Source organism: Grammomys surdaster, unplaced genomic scaffold (assembly GCF_004785775.1).
Source record: "Grammomys surdaster isolate TR1022 unplaced genomic scaffold, NIH_TR_1.0 372, whole genome shotgun sequence".
Classification (NCBI taxonomy): domain Eukaryota; kingdom Metazoa; phylum Chordata; class Mammalia; order Rodentia; family Muridae; genus Grammomys; species Grammomys surdaster.
Genome location: NW_021604791.1, coordinates 7,027,812 through 7,044,963, shown reverse-complemented (window position 1 = coordinate 7,044,963; position 17,152 = coordinate 7,027,812). Strand labels below are relative to the sequence as shown.

The 17,152-nt window shown below is 41.6% G+C and overlaps 1 protein-coding gene across 2 annotated transcripts in view; it reads right to left on the bottom strand.

Moving 5' to 3' along the window:
* Positions 1-849: 849 nt before the first annotated feature.
* Positions 850-17,152, bottom strand: part of Pdcl2 (phosducin like 2) — a 22,373-nt gene continuing 6,070 nt past the window's right edge. The window contains exons 2-6 of one of the 2 annotated variants that reach the window (XM_028780838.1): positions 14,904-15,024; positions 14,209-14,299; positions 7,985-8,128; positions 6,632-6,840; positions 850-1,332 (exon numbers count right to left, since the gene is read on the bottom strand). In XM_028780838.1, coding sequence (XP_028636671.1) covers positions 1,181-1,332; positions 6,632-6,840; positions 7,985-8,128; positions 14,209-14,299; positions 14,904-15,024 — 717 coding nt within the window. In that variant the 3' untranslated portion in view covers positions 850-1,180. The remainder of the gene's footprint in view (positions 1,333-6,631; positions 6,841-7,984; positions 8,129-14,208; positions 14,300-14,903; positions 15,025-17,152) is intronic. The other variant, XM_028780839.1, reaches the window with a different exon arrangement.

Genomic DNA, 17,152 nt, shown 5'->3' with positions numbered 1-17,152 from the left:
AGAGAGAGAGAGAGAGAGAGAGAGAGAGAGAGAGAGAGAGAGAGAGACTGAGACTGTCTGGCCCCGGAGGAATGGTTCAGTGATGGTTAAGATCATTGACTGTTCTTCCAGAAGACCTGGATTCAATTCTCAGCACCATCCTGGCAGCACTCGTCACACCTGTCTGTAAGTCCAGTTGCAGGGAATTTGCTACAATCCTCTGGGGTCTTTGAGCGACAGGCACAGCTGGCATGCAGAGTAACAAGCAGACAAAATGCTCATACACATAAAATAAATACAATTTAAAAGAAAAGAAAAAGACTATATTATGGAGATGCTCTACACTTGGTTTCACTTGGAAGGAAAGCTAGTGCTCATGTTCACCTGGATTAGATGGCCCAAGAGCTGCATCGTGACTGTACAACAGTAGGCTCTTCCTTCTGTCCCGCAGCTGCCTGAATCCTAAACAAGAATCAAACCAGCCATGAAAGAGTTCGGGAATTGAATGGATATAACTAAGTAGCTATTTATTTGATTTTGATTTCCCTAGAAAACAGCTTCTACAATATATCAACTTAGGGTCTGTAGAGATGACTCACCTGGTAAACTGCAAACATGAGAACCTTAGTCCAGGTCCTTGGCACCTGTGTCAAAGCCAGCTGTGGCATTGTGTGCTGGCAGTGCCAGCACTGGGATGCAAGGACCCAAGAATGGGGCCAGGGGAGCACTCCTCGCTCAGGCAGTCCAGCTTTTCTGTGAGAGGCCCTGTCTCAGAAATCGAGGTAGAGGGCAGTTAAAGAAGACACCCCAAACTGACCTCTGACCTCCACGTGCACATTCACAGGCATGCACACCTATACACACATGGGTGCACACATACAAAATGTCTTAATTTGATTTATGAAGCCGTATTTATTTCCTTCCTTTTTGGAAGTGATTAGGCGACACAGAGGACTTAAAGTATTGGTCGGGTTTTGTCCACCAGGAGTCAGAAAAAATAAGTCACAAAATATTGAGGAGTAAATATTCATATTTGCAAGAGACAATATTCTTAAATACCTGAAAAGTTTCCAATTGACATGTAGGCTATAATTCTTACATAAGAATGAAAATAAGGTCAATCAATCCATTTGTATCTTATAAAGTCAACAGGAAATAAAGCATTCGATCCATACACTGTGAAGCTATTTATTAACTAGTTCTACTTGGCCTCGGCCTCACTGCCAGAGCTATCACTGTCATAAATGGAAATGTTTCGAATTGAAGAGACCATCATATCTGCAATGCCCTTTTTGGGGTTTTCTTCCAAGTCAGTCTGTATTGCTCCAACTTCTGATAGTTTCCATTCAAGTTCTACAATAGATTAAAAAAAAAAACTATCATTAAACTGGATAAAAATCTTGAAAAAATTAAAACAGAAGTTGACTTTCATAAAATTAGCATGCAAATTAAGGCTGGTGAGATGGTTCATCAGGTCAAAGGTGCTTGCCACCAAGACTGACAGACAACCTCAGACTGATCCCAAGATCCACATAGTGAAAGAAGAAAACGAATGTCTGAAAGTTATCCATGGCTGCACACACACACACATACACACATACGCACACACACATGCACACACGCACACATGCACACATACATATATACACACACGTGCACATACATATGCACACATGCCATGCACACTATGACTTGCCAGTACACACGCACACCGTGCACACTATGATATGTAATGCATACACACATACTGATAAATATAAAAAATAATAATGTGGAATTGAAAATGCATTTAAACTGAATGACTAAGTGTTATACTATCAGAATTACGTTGCGCAAGGTTGTCTTTAACAAGGGAGATGGGTAGAATACTCATCTTAAAATGACTGAAAATAAAGTCAAAAGTGTACACCAAGAAAGTAATGATCCAAATGTGGTGGGCTCTGCTATGATCCCAGCATCTAAGAAGCTGAGACAGGAGATTGCCACAAGTTCCAGCCCCCGCACATAAAAGAGAAGAAGAGAGAGAGAGAAAGGAAGGAGAGAGAAAAATGGTATAAATTTGAGGAGAAGCGTAAGGAAGAGCTGTAATAGCAGAGTTTGGTGAGAACAGGAAGGCAAGGCCATGGAGAGGACCCGGAAGTCAGGATCAGATCTTCTGAGCAACAGGCAGCTGCATGCTGGGTAGTCAGGCTTACAAGGTAAGGAAGAGATCAAGTAATAAGGAATTCACATGTGTCACACCAAACTGACAAGATACCATCATTCCCTGGGCATCAGATGGGCAAACACAAAGTAAAATCCCTCACAAAACTAAGATCCGGTACAGGGGGAAATACCTGAGTCATTCATAAAGATTAAAATTCCATATTAAAATAAAACAGGCCTATTGGGACGAGTCATATACCAACACATCTGAAAAATGAGTAAGACTGTTAATGGGAGAATTTTTTGAGGAAAATATAAACTATCAAAATAGATCTATCAATAACAAAAAATAATAATAAAGTTGATGTGCCTAAATGCCTATCCATGGAAATCAATCATTCTCTTATGTTTATTAACTAAATTCTGTATAAGCAGAATGTTTGTATCATTCAATCATAAATATATGATTTTTGGTAAAACTTGATTATGTTATATGAAATTCTGCTTTATTAGAAATTGTTACATTACTATGAAGCAACACTATTAATACAAGGATAGACAAGAACAAAACGAAACAAAAAACCCCTAGTAGAACAGAGCAGAGATCTCAGAAATAAATTGAAGCATTTAAAAAAAAACAGAAAACACCTCATTCCATGCCCCAGGATGACAATTTTTGAAAACCCAAAACTAGCAGTGTCGCTGGGATCAGAAAGCTTGAGGGCCTGTGAGCCTGGCATACTGTCGAGTAGAGTGTCACGTGGTACAACTACTGTAGAAAACTGTGCTGCCATTTCTAAAACAACAACAACAACAAACTTAAAGTGGAATTCTTGTGTGATCAGCAGAGAGTGGAGACAGGAACTGCAGCGGGGTCAGCAGGGTCTGTGCTCGCGGGGTCAGCAGGGTCTGTGCTCGCGGGGTCAGCAGGGTCTGTGCTCGCGGGGTCAGCAGGGTCTGTGCTCTCATCACATGGTAACTGCATTAATTGTAGATCAAAGACAGGAGGAATCTAATGGTCTGTCTACAGAGGAATGTATAAATGAAATGTGTCATTTAGCCTCAAGAAGGAAAGGAATGGCAGGGCAGGGCAGGGCAGGGCAGCACATCTATACTTCTACCTCTAGAGATGCTGAACTGAAGGATCCCAAGTTCAAGGCCAATTTGGGCAAGATCCCCTTCTCAAAAAGAAATGTGTAGAAAATGTTAAGAAAGATGATTAAGGCAGTGAAAGTTCATATTATGCATACTTTACAGTTTAAAAATAAATTTAAAAACAGAGGGAACTGAAATTTCCATAAATGGCATTGGGGCAACAGAATAAAATCAGATCCATTCTTTTTAATACTTCATTACAATGGTATTTAAAACCTAAGCTAAAAATAAAGCTATTAAAAGAAAACATAGGGAGATAATATAATAGTTTTTAAAAGGAAGCCTGGTAAGTATAATCTAAAACGATGAAAAAATTTGACTATATATATACTAATAAGGTATGCATACCTAGCGCCTTAGCTGTTTGAGAGGCAAAGGAAAGACTGTTTGAGCCTAAGAGTCTGAGGCCAGACTTTGTATCAAGAGAAAATAAGGCAATGTTGGTCTGGAAGTGTAATCAGTGGTAAAGAGCTTGGCTCAATCGCATATATGCCAGAGAAAAGAATCTGAAGTGGTAGTGATGTCCCCGAGAACCTGTGAGTGATGCTGTAGAAACAGTGGGCAGAACTCCACACATCTCTGTAACTCAACTGAAAAAGACAAAGCACCGAGAAGGGAACAAATGGCCAACACCTGCTACAGAATGCTTATTCTCCACGAATGTTCCAAATTTAAATGGGGCAGGATATTTTTGTAGCACTGACATAACTCAGAGGTAGATCACTTGTCTAGTATGCATAAGGCCCTGAGTTCAATCCCCAATATTGCCAAAAACAAAAAGATAACACTGTGTATCCACCAGCTTGACAAAAGCGCACCAGCATAACAATTTTAAGACCTGAGAGGTAGGTGGGTAAGTGACTAATATACATACATAGCCAATGGGGGAGAAATCAATAATATCATTAGTAGAGTCTTCATTTCTTTTCCTGTTATTGTGATAAAATACTCTGATAAAAAGAAACTTAAGGGAGAAAGGGTCTATTTGGCTCACAGTTCCAGGTAACAGTCCAGTATGTCTGCAGTTAGGGGACAGTAGTTAGGGGACAGCGGTGAATACATGTATATGTACTCAGCCGGCTTTCTCCACTCTTACATACCCCAGCATCCTCTGCCTAGGGAATGGTACCGCCCACAGTAGATGGGTCCCTCTCTCCCAGTTAACATAATAAGAGCAATCCCCTCAGAGACATACCTAAGGTCCAGCTCTCAGTTGATATTAATTTTTATCAAGCAGACAGTTAACATCATCACAAACACCTTCCTCATACAGTTAAAAAGTAAAAAATTCAAAAAGAGAGTTTTCACTGATGGACACGAGGATGGTCACAAGAGAACTGTCATTAGAAAACGACAATCAGCTCACATCCTCTCAGAAAGGGAGTGACAAACACATAAGGTGTGTTTAATGAGAGAAGGATACAATTTAAAGTTATTAAGGTATGAAAGGAAGAGTTTAGAAAACTATAATTGAGCTTTAAAAAATAAGTTTCAGGATGATATACTGCCATTTACTGAATAGTTCAAATTTATAATATAACCACTCCTTACAATTCTATATGTGTATACGTGTTTGTGTTTGTGTGTGTGTGTTTGTGTGTGTGTGTGTAAGTGTGAGAACTGAAATACACATATGTATGTTCACATATATATCTAAAGAATAAGAAAATGATTCAGTCCTTCAAAACATAAATATAGAATAACCATATGACATAGCAATATTATTGTGGGTTTATTTTCAAAATTATTGAATAGATAATCTGGACATCCCTGTTTTAGCATGATTCATAGCAATCAAAATGTTGAAGCAATGTAAGTAAGTATCCATCGATGAAGGATATATACCGGCAATGTGGCCTATGCAGACATTGTTCAGACCTAAAAAAGGAAGGGATGAGCCTTCAGGGGACTGTTGAGTTATGCCTGTAAGCATGAAGGAGGAAAACCCAGTATTGTCCTACTTATATGATGTGTCTCAAATCATCAGCTTCATAAATACAAAAGTACATTGGTGACTTCCAGAAATGGGAATGCGGTTGTTTGAATGTTTGGCTCTGAAGTGGAACTATTTGGAGGTGTGGCCTTGTTGGAGTAGGTGTGTCACTGAGGGTGTGGGCTTTGAGACCCTCATCCTAGCTGCCTGGAAGTCAGTCTTCTAGTGCCTTCAGATGAAGATGTAGAATTCTCAGCCCCTCCTGCACCATGCTTACCCAGACACTGCCATTTTCCTGCCTTGATGATAAAGAACCGAACTTCTGAACCTATAAGTCAGACCCAATTAAATGTTGTCCTTATAAGAGTTGCCTTGGTCATGGTGTCTGTTCACAGCAGTAAAACCCTAACTAAGACAGGGAGGGAAGGTAAAACGAAAGGTTCCTGTTTAATGGGTCCAGAGTTTCATTCCACAAGATGATAAGAATTATGGAAGTGGATGAAAGTTATAGCAACACACCATGTGAATGTTTCAGCTTCATGAAATAGGTTAACAGGTATCCAGGCATGAAAAATGACTTTAGTGGGAAGAAAAAAAGGTAAAAAATAAAGTCATGTGCTGTATGCTAGGAAAGAAAGTAATAGAAAGAAAACTGCTTTCCCACATCTGTTACAGAGAAGAAGACTCATAGGGAATTATCAATCAACAAAACCAGGTACAATCTGAATAGGCGTCGTGGAGAATGCACAGGGCAGAAATTCCACAGAGAAGAGGCAGAGTCCAGGAATATGTGGAGGTTGGGGCATAAATGGAAATGAGAAGAACCTTAGGGCTGGGGATTAGACCACGGGGATGAAGATGAGGAGTGTAGTTAAAGGAAAGACTATTGGAGACAATGTGATAACCCCAGCCCGTCCCAGCCCGGCCAAAGCAGGCACCACACAGAACTGAGGAAGAGTCACCGAGATGGGCTGGATCTACAGTAGATGACTTACACTTTCAAGTTATTTTAGATAGACACCATTAAGAATTTTAAGTGAAAGGTGCTGTGATATTATAAGCAAGACAAGAGGACCGCTGCTCTGGAGAGGTTTACCAAGGGAATTGAAAGGGGCTGGAGAAATGGCTTGAGAGACAGATCCCAGCATCCACATGGCAGATCATGGGTGGCTGTAACTCCAGTTCCAGGGACTGTGGCACCTGTTTCTGGCTTCCGTGGGCACTGGGCATGCACACTGACACAGGGGCACAAACGTGCCATACGAAAACTCTCATACACACTAAAATAATTGTTTATATCTTAAAAAGAGAGGAAAATTAAGGGGAAAAACTTATTTCAAAGAAATAAACTTTCATACTTGTTCATCTAGAGATGTTTTCACTTGTTAGTTTTGTAAACATTTAAAAACACATCATTACCTTCTAGCTTGAGATTTATGCCTCCACATTCTATAACTCCAATGAATTTGCCTTCTATTTGACCATTTTTATAAACAAAAATTGTTGGTAAGCAGTTGTCATGGTAGTGTTCAATGCAGCTATTCACAATGGCTTTAACAAATTTGGTTTCTGGAAACTTCCTGGCTAGGACACTCAGATGCTGGTTAACCAGCAAGCACATTGGGACACTAAAGAGAGAATATACACAGTATACTTCAAACACAGACCACTCCTCTTAGGCTAGTAAAATGAATAAAACCCCTCATTTGCACAATATAGACCTTTACTTTTTATATAGAAGCATATTTGTGCTCTGTGCTCTGACCTTTAACAAAGACAGACTGTATTAGAGCCCTCTGGTTTTTATTGGAAACTCCACTATTGCCTGGGAACGATGTTAGTGTCATGGGAGTCCGGTACCTAACTTAGGCAAACTATGCTCACTTAGCATCACTTTGAGCCAGTCCTTAGATGAAAGCCCATAGGAACACAAACGGAAACCACGCGTGTAGAGGGAATCTGGGGCAGTCCTGGGCTGAAATACAAGGACCCAACACTTGTCACTGATTGGTCTAATGTCCCGGGTACTCGTATCCAGAGTTCCTCACCTCACACTTCTTTGACTCTCCTAACACTAACATATTTCACTCATTGTCTTCCACATCCTGGATCCCAGTGTTCAGAGTGATTTCTCATCTAAAATTTAAAACTGATTGAATGCAAGATCCCAACCTTCCGGTGCTGCCTGCTTCATCCATCGCAGAAATCCCGTTCCACTCACCCTCCAGCCCATCCCTAGTCTATCACAGTGAGTTTGAGCAGATGAGATCGGAACTGACCCCGCCCATCTGCCCCCAACACACACCTTCACTTTCTTCCACACCCCTTGGCTTTAGTTTGCTTGTCTCTCCTGGATTCTCACTTTCCCTTCTTCAAAGACTTGCCTAATAAGCATGACATCCAGAGGTTGATCCCCAGTACATCATAAAACACATATGATGTTGCACACTAGTCTAGACTCTGAGAGGTGGAAGGATGGTCAGGAGTTCAAGACCATCCTTGGCTGAGTTTGAGCTCAGATAAGTGGAGTAGAAGAGGACAGATATAGAAGATCTTAATTACCAAACAGTATTAATTTTTCTTACAAATGTGACAGCCTACAGATTAGAAATGAAAATATTTTAGCATACTTAATTTAATCCCCAAAGATAACAATTCTATAATGCATTCATGTGAATACACGTTTCTTTTTTTCTATATTCCTCATCACAGACCCTAAAGCTAGGAGTGTTTTTAAAGGATCACAACACCAACATTCTGAAGTATAATTACCTTGATCTGTATAGATGAATTATAACCCACAGGTCTTTTTCTGCATTTGTGACTTCATTCACATACTGATTTCCAGAAATTTCTTTCAATTCCCCAAATTTTTGTTTCTTTTTAAGCGCTTTCCATTCCTGTAATCGCTTTTCTCTAAGTAAAACAAAAAATATTGCAGAAGTGTTATATTCTTTTGTGTATTTATTTATTCCCTCCCTCTCGCTCTGCGAGTGTGTGTGTGCGTGTGAGTGTGTGTCTGTCTGTCTGTCTGTGAGTTTGTGTTCCAGGTGTGTGCATCTGCCTAAGGAGGCCAAAGGCCTCTAGTTCCCTTCTATTGGAGTTATAGGCAGTTATGAACCGTCTGATGAGGACTCCAGGAACCGAACCCAGGTCCTCTGCAACACCAGTAAGCATTTGTAACAACTGAATCATCTCTCCTTCCCCAAAGTGCATTTTTATGGCCAATCAATATTCAATAATAATTTAGAGTAACAAATGTAATGCCCATAGATATCAACACTGTGAGTGACTGACTAACCCCTAAGGAGCATATAAAGCCAGTTTTCTTTTTGTATGAGAAATGGCACTATTGTATGTATAGCAATTGTAAGGACTTTACTATTGACTTTGAATTTATTTTTACTTAAGACTAAGTGTTGTGTAACAGTTTCCTTGAGATTGAAACATTCCACCCTGCAGGGAAACTCCTTAAGTAAGAAGGTAAAAAACTCAGAAACAGCTTCAGGAAGTCCCTGAAATTGACCAGATTCACTAGGCCCCACCCTGCTTGAGTAAGCAATAAACACATCAAGGAAGACTCTCAGACAAGCAATGTCTCAAAGAAGACTCTCAGACCAGACCTGCTTCCTGGAAGAAGCAGAACCAAGTTGAGCTGCCTGGAAGAGGTCTAGATCAACTGATCAACAGGGAGAGGAGACTCTCCACCATGCCGAGCTGCCAGCAGGCTGTGCAGTGTGCTCAAGGTTCCCAGTTTTGTGAGCTGAACCCATGCTGGGGTGGGCCTTGGTGATGCAGCTGTCTTTGAGTCATTTCTGCTCCTATAAGTAGCCCCAGTAAAACTCACTGGTTCACTCTTGTGCTTTGTTCTGTTGTGGGTTCTCTATCTCTGGTGAGTAGTGTGTGTTCTATCTCTCCAGGAAAAGTTTTGTCACATAACAGTAGGTTATTTAGGTATTTGGGCCAGTAAATTCTTTTTCTTTTCTTTCTTTCTTTTCATACAAAATTATTTATTTGTCTTATGTGCATGAGTGTTTTGCCTGCATATATGCCTGTGCACTGCATCCATGCCTGCAAAGGCAGGAAGGGTGTCTCAGATCCCCTAGAACTAGAGTTACACATGTTTATAAGCCATCATGTGGGTGCTAGGAGCTGAGCTTGAGACCTTTGAAAAAACAACCAGTGCTCGCAAGCTCTGAGCCATCTCTCCAGCCTCCACCCCCCACCCCTGCAAATTCTGTATACTTAAAGAAAAAAACAACTTTATCAGTGAATACCTTGAGTGACAGTGATATTGTTGAGGGTTTGTGGTGTTGCCAGGCACTACTTTAAGTACATCAACTCGTTTAGTCCTTGCAAAAATGTGATGAAGTCAATATTATTATCTTCAGTTATATGCCTATAAACTAGCAAGCTGCTTTGTAGCCCAAAGCTTTTATGGACTTCTAGAATTGTTTGTTATTAAAATACATTTATTACAGGTAGAGGCAGCAAAGGAAGGTGACTAAGAATCTGACCTCTACCGTCGGGCTAAACAGGGTTTATATGTCAGTTCCAGCATTTAATAGCAGCATAAACTTGGGTGACTTATTTAACTCCTTTAATTTCCATTTTCTCTATCCCTGCATGACAAAACCCACTAATACCCTGTCACATGGGATCACTGGGTATTAAGTGACATAAGAGGAAATCTTCACCATCAACCTGACTGCAGTAGGAACCACCTTACATATGCTGGGAGACGGTGGAATTTCCAGAAAGGGCTGACTAAGGGGGAAGATCCGTCCAGAATGTAGGAGGCACTGTTCATGGGCTGGGGGCTGGGCTGCCTAAAGAGGGGACAGCAAGCTGAGCTTCCCTGTTCATCTCCACTTTCTCAGGTTCCTCCTGCCCTCATGTCCCTGCCATGATGGACTGTGCCTTCAACCAGTGAACCAAAATCAACCTTTCTTTCCTTAGGTTGCCTTTGTCAGGGACATTGTCACAGCATGAAGAAATGTAATATAATACTTTCTCAGCAATGTGTGTGGCACATGGAGAACTGATGTTAACTCTTTTATTATTTATTCATCTATATAGAACATTAAACCATTGTTAGTAACTCAAAATCTGCATAGTTTGATGACTAAGCCATGCTTGGATTTATTAAGTAACCTCAAGTAGTTTGCAGCACACCTATAAGTTCCTGTACTTACGTTTGCTAGAGTACTTCCTTCCTCTTCTTTCTCTGTACATAACTCCATCATCTTATTTTCTCTCTTCTTTTAAAAATGGTTACATTTTAGCCTATGCATATATGTATGTGCTTGCCTATGTGTGTGTGCATGTATGCACACATGTGTGCATGTGCATTCCTGTGCATGCCATTACACATGAATGGAGATCAAAGACTATATTGCAGGAGTTGGTCCTCTCCTTCCAGCAGATGGGTTCCAGGGAACAAACCCAGGTCGTGGGGATTGGCAGCAAACACCTCTACCCACTGAGCCATTTCACTAGCCCTCATTTTCTGCATTCTTGATGTTCTGGAATCTAGAACTTTGCTAATCCTTCTGGGAATACTCATTTCAGAACTAGCTGGTTCCAAGAGAAAGAACAAACACTTGCCAGACAACACCTTCTTCAAATGAAACCAGCTAGCTATGAAAGCACACCCTGGTTGCTTTTTATTTTCTTTTATTTTGGGGGGCAAGTTCTGGCTATGTCACTGAGACTGTTCTCAAACTCCTTGGCTCAGCTAAGCCTCCTACCTTAGTAGCTCTCAGGTATCTGGGACAGTGGGCATGTACCACCATGTCAACTGGTGACCAACTGGTGTCAATCACTGAGTGCTTTCTGTGCTTGCTCTTTTGTTTTGTTTTGCTTTGTTTTTTCTTATAAGGCTCCCAGCCCTAGGCATCCTTGAACCCAGTACCAGATGACTAACAGACCTCACCCAGAGGCCACCTAAATGATTCAACTGGCCAATCAGAAGGCTGCTTACTACTGCCCTGCAAGTCCGTTCCCACAGGAACCACAGCAGAGGCTGTGTCAGGGATTTTTCCCTTGCTGCTTTTGATCCTGACCTGTTCTGGTGCTTCCTTTGTGACCCTGTGTGCCACAGTGCAGTCCTTCTTCTAGAGAATGGTAACTGTTCAGTGGCAATCACTTTCTGATCATACTTGTATTAAAGCAAACAAAACCTCCTCCTGCGCAAGCTTCAGAACACACTGGCCTCATTTTGCATGTTAGAAGTATGCCAGGTGAAACGTCACTTTGCCTAACAATGAAGCCAGACACAATGAAACCCAATGAGGATAATAAGGCTGAGCTAGGTCTGCCACTAGGTCCCTTCTTATTGGTACAGCTATCAACTTCTTCCTCCCTCTCATTTCCCCTGGCTTTTTCACTAGAAAGGTTAACACATGGGGTATCAGAAAGACACTGTTCAGTGGCCTGCATTTTGCACTTAACAATCAAATCAACTGTGATTCGCTACATAGACAGAAAGCCCTCCAGCTATTTTAAGCAGAAAGGAACTTAACCTGGGAAATTAGGCACTTTGCAAACTTGCTGAGAAGAAGTAGGCCTTAGGCTGGCCAACCAGGAATGACTCCCAGAACAACACTGCAGAACTGGTCTGCCAAGGCTTTCTTTGCTGCAATCCAGAAACTGGGGAATCTGGATTCCAACTGTTGGCCCAAGTATCACATTACTCTGAGACTCAGAGGCATAATGACAACTGCTGGCACCAGGAACCAGGCTCCCTAGCAACGATCGGAGGATGAGAAACAGAAGCCAGAGCTATATAGCTCTGGAGTTCTAAGGCAAATTCCAGGTCCACTTAAATGGATGCTTTAGGCTTATTTATTTATGTATTTATTTGTTTTTCTCCATTTAATATAGCTCTGAGCTCAAATGTCCTGTGAGTGTGTTAGCAGAACTGAGACACATTTGTTCTCCTTGCTGCAGGAAACTCTGAGGCATGCTTTGGCTTAGCTTCCAGCTCCTGCGCTACTGTAACATGCATCAGGAGGAAGGCGGCATGTCAAAGAAGACATGTTAGGTTATATTTCTCACAAAAAATATACTGCAGACATGTTCACTGGCACATTTAGACATTTCTTCTTCCTTTTAGCTATAGGAACCTCAGGGTTTAATTCACTTGCTATTACATAGCTGGCTACCTCCCCAGTGGCATTTTTGTCCCTAACTTTTTAAATAGGATATTTGTCACTTCTTTATCATACCCCGAGGTTTTGTTAAAACCTAAGTATCATTATAGGTTCCTCTTTTGCAGCTCGCAGGAAGACCATACTTCCAAGCCTCCTTGTGAGACTACATTGTAACCAAGGAGAGAGGCGTGAACATGAGATAATCACCTCTGGAACTCAGTCCTCAGGTGTCCTGGGCAGTGTCCACACAGATCCCTGACTCACATGGAAGGTGGTACAAGATTCTAAGGTGATGTAGCCCTAGTGAAAAGTGTCCAGGCCACAGTCACTGCCTGGGAAAGAGCTGCCCAAGAGAGCTACAGGAGATGAATCAAAAAGTGACAGAACCGGCCACCCAGCACACCTTTAATCTCAGCACTTTCGAGAAGGAGGCAGGTGGGTCTCTGAGTTCCAGGACAGCCAGGGCTACACAGAGAAAGCCTGTCTTGAAAAATAAAAACAAAACAGTTGAGAAACCATCACCACGATATAACTCAAAAACATTTCATTTGCATTTTATTTATGTGTATGAGTGTTCTGCCTACATGTATATCTGTGCACCACTTGTGTGCCTGCTGCCTATGGAAGTCAGAAGAAGGGGTCAGATCCCCTGAAACTGGAGATGGGTGTGAGCCTCCATGTTCACGCTAGGAAACCAGGTCCTCTGGAAGATCAGCCAGTGTTCTTGACCACTAAGCCACCTCTCCAGTCCCAGTTAGCTCTTTGATCGACACAAATACAGCTGTGTTAGCACGTGGCTATCTTTGGGTTCATCCCACTCGAAGTGTATCTGATCAACACGAATTCTGTATCCATTTATGGTTCCCTCCTATGTGTATCAAGACCTGGTATTTAGCCATCTCCTTTCTATTTATACAGTCTTTTATTTTCCCAACTTGATTCTTTCTCTTACGATATTTTCAAAGTTCATCTGTTTGGTAGCTATTATAGCTGCCAAGGGAACTGATAAGAGGAAGGGTTTATCTGGGCCTGTGATTCCACAGGGTTGAGAGTGCATCCTGATGAAGAGGTACAGCAGCACCCAGGCATAGCAGCCAGAGCAGGAAGCTGACAGCTCACCTCCTCACCTGCAAGTGCAGAGCAGAGACAGCCACCTGGAAGCAGGGCAGGACTATGAACTCTCAAAGCCCACCCACAGTGCTGTAGTCCCCAGCAAGGCTGTGCAACTTCCCCAGACAGCATCACCAAATGGAGACCAGATGCTCAAATATCTGAGCCCATGAGAAAAAAATAATAATCCCACACATCTCATATTGCAAGTGCTGCAGGTAATTTACCCTCTGGGGAAATTAAAGAAAATTTACTAAAATGAAAAACACACTGGAGGGTTTCACAAATTTAAGCAACCAAAAGAAAGAATCAGAAAACCAAAAGGTAGGACTGTTGCTATGATTAATCCAGAAGCACTGATTTCAAAGGAGAATGAAGAGTGAACACAGCCCAAAGGGCCTGTGGGCCTGTGTCCAGTACGTCAACAAGTGATTGTGGGAGTCCCAAAAGCAGCAGATGCATAGAGACACTCATGTTTTGAGAATGATTGGCTGACAGCTTCCCAAATGTGATTAAAGATGCAAGTTCAAAATCCAATACATCAGATACGCTTCAAGAAGGATGAACCCAAATATACCCAGATGCTAGCACAGCTGAGGCACACTGTCAAAAGGCAGAATTGGGGAAGCAGCAAGAGAAAAGCAAGGCATGGCATAAAGTAGACATGTAAGCCTTTGTAAGCCTGTCAGCCACGTTCTCATGTAAAGACCCCACAGTGTCACAGTGCCGTACCTATATATTTCAATAGCTTTTATGTCTTCTTCATCAAATTCATCTTCTGCTTCTTTCAGCTGCGCGAGTGTCATCTTCTCATATGGCTTAACTAAAATGGAAATTTTAGGTGATCAAATTGTCCAAACGTTATTTTTACTTTACAATCAACATCTAGGAAACAAAGCAAAACAAAACAAAGAAACAACCCCAAACCACAACCCCAACAGTGTAGATAATGGAGATCAACAGTACCTTTAGCAAACCTGTAGTAACCACCTAAAACATGGCTACACGCTACACAAACTGTAATGTTAGCATTTTTTTGATTCCCTCAAAGTTCACAGAACTGGCGGGACACTTTTGAGAGTAGACGGGAAGATCAATTCGATCCCATAAACTTAGGTTTCCCCCAAGTACATGGGAGGATTAATCACTGGGATACTACACAGAACGAACAAAGGCAAGGTGATCTGGAAGTGGAGGGACATGGTAGAAAAATATCACTGGGTTTCATAGCATAGCTCTGCACTTTTATTAATTGGCACTTTTATTATTTTATTAATGTGCCTTGCAACATATAAATCAGCCATTTTGAGCGGATGGGCAGCATGTACACGAAATGGTATCTAATTCCCTCTCCTATGTTTCACGAGATATATTTCACTCCCTTCAGTGCGTATCCCCTTCACGCAGCCCCCCAGAGGCACACGTACCCATCGCCTCCTGCTGTAAACGCAACACCATCTCTTCGATTTCATCTTTCGGTTCTTCTTTTGGAGGGAGAATGCCAAAATCCCTTAAAATTTCATTCCATTCTGTATCTTCGTTTGGATCCTACCCCCCAAAAAAGAGTCTTTTAGTATAGTCGTGCACTGTGAAATGGTCTGAGAAAGCTGACTGATGGCAGCAGCACATCCACATACAAAGCTGGTCGTGGAGCTGAGGTTTCAGGAACAAGCCTCTTCTCCCACCAAGAATGGGGCTGCGTGCTTTGATTAGCAGGACACATCTGTCCTCAGCATTACAGAGAAGTTTATGAAAAGATGATCTTAGAGGATGTCCAGATGGTTTATCCGGTAAAGACACTCACTAAGTTGTCACACAAGCTTGGTGACCTGAGTAAGGATCAAATCCCACATAAAAATAGAGAGAGAGACCCGACTACACAGGGTCATCCTTTGACCTATCCACTCAAGCTATCATACACACAATGTCATACATGTCGCACCCACATCATGCACACACATACAATAATAAAACATTTTAAAAATCAGTTTGGAGCAGTGGTGGTGCACGCTTTTAATCCCAGCACTTGGGAGGAAGAGGCAGGTGGATTTCTGAGTTCGAGGCCAGCCTGGTCTACAGAGTGAGTTCCAGGACAGCCAGGGCTACACAGAGAAACCCTGTCTCAAAAAGAGAGAGAGAGAGAGAGAGAGAGAGAGAGAGAGAGAGAGAGAGAGAGAGAGAGAGAGAGAGAGAGAGAGAGAGAGAGAGAGCGCTTAGTGCTTTAAAAAAATCAGTTTAGACCACCTATAAAAAGTGTCAAGAAAAATAAGCTTTTAAGTCACAGAAAACATACTGATGACTACAGTGGACAAACCCAATTTGCACGATGTCCAAAAGCATGTTGTTTCTTCTTCGAGTGCCAGACTGTCAAGTGATCTTGTTTCATTTTTGAGACACACAGAGTCACGATCCCTCATAGCAAGCTACTATATTGTGAAATATCCTACAGAGAGAATCACATATTGAGAAAGTGTGGCCTGGAATGCTCTTAGTCCCATACTTAGGAGTCAGAAGCAGGCAGATCTCTGTGAGTTCCAAGCCAGCCTGGTCTACACACTGAGTTCTAGGCCATCCAGACCTACTTGGTGAGGCCTTGTTTCAAGGAAGGGAAAAAAAGAGGGTGTGGTTGGGTGCAGTACTGAAAGACTGTGATCCACTCAGGACAGGGGTTCAAGTTCAGCCTTGGTTCTTAGTGAGATCCATGCCAGCATACACAACAAGACCCAGTCTCAAAAAAGAAAACTAAACTAAACAACAAAAAAGTAAAAATGAGGAAACAAAGAAAGAAGGCATGGCTGTGGATAGACTAGAAATGTAGTTCTAAAAGCAAAATAATTCAAATATAACTAAGTCCTGCCAGCAGCTGCGTGTGTTCTCTTCTGTTGTGCAGTTAATCAATCCACATACTAAGGGACACAGGATTTTTGTCTATGGTTTCCCATGATGCATCAAGGTATGCAGTTCACTTGTCTCATTTGTTCTCGCTGGGAGTTTTGAAGCTGTGGAATAGTATCTTTTACTAATTCTAGAAAAGTTCTTTCCAAATATTCCTCAACTTCTTTCTAAATTTTCCTATTCCTCTTTTACTAACATTGAAAAAAAAACCCTCATCCACAGATATTTTTAATTTTCACAGGTTCTACTTGGCTTTTTATGAGTATTGGTCTTTTACTGAAAAAAATATTTTATTTCATTGTCAAAAGCAATATGTTTTTCTGACATGTTAGAAATCATTTCTTAATGAGTAGCAGCTTAAAATTTCAGATGATGGGCTTAGGGAGATAGCTTCGTATTTAAGAGCACTCGATGCTCATGTTGAGAACCTGAGTTAGGTTTCCAGCACCAAAATGTTGGTTCACAATCATCCCGAACTCCAACTGTTGGGGGGTCCAGTGTCCTCTTCTGACCTCCAAGGGCATTGGCATGCACACAGTGCAGATGCATACATGCTTGCTGTCCTAGTCAGGTTTCTATTGCTGTGATAAGCATGACGATCACAAGGAATTTGCAAAGGAAAGGGTTTGTTTCAGCTTACAGCTTGCAGTCCTTTGTGAGCTGGGACATTAGTGAGCCCCCAGTGTGTACATTTCTTTTTCTCCTTGGCTTTTGGAAATATGTACTTTTAGAGTTTCTTCTTCTTCTTCTTCTTCTTCTTCTTCTTCTTCTTCTTCTTCTT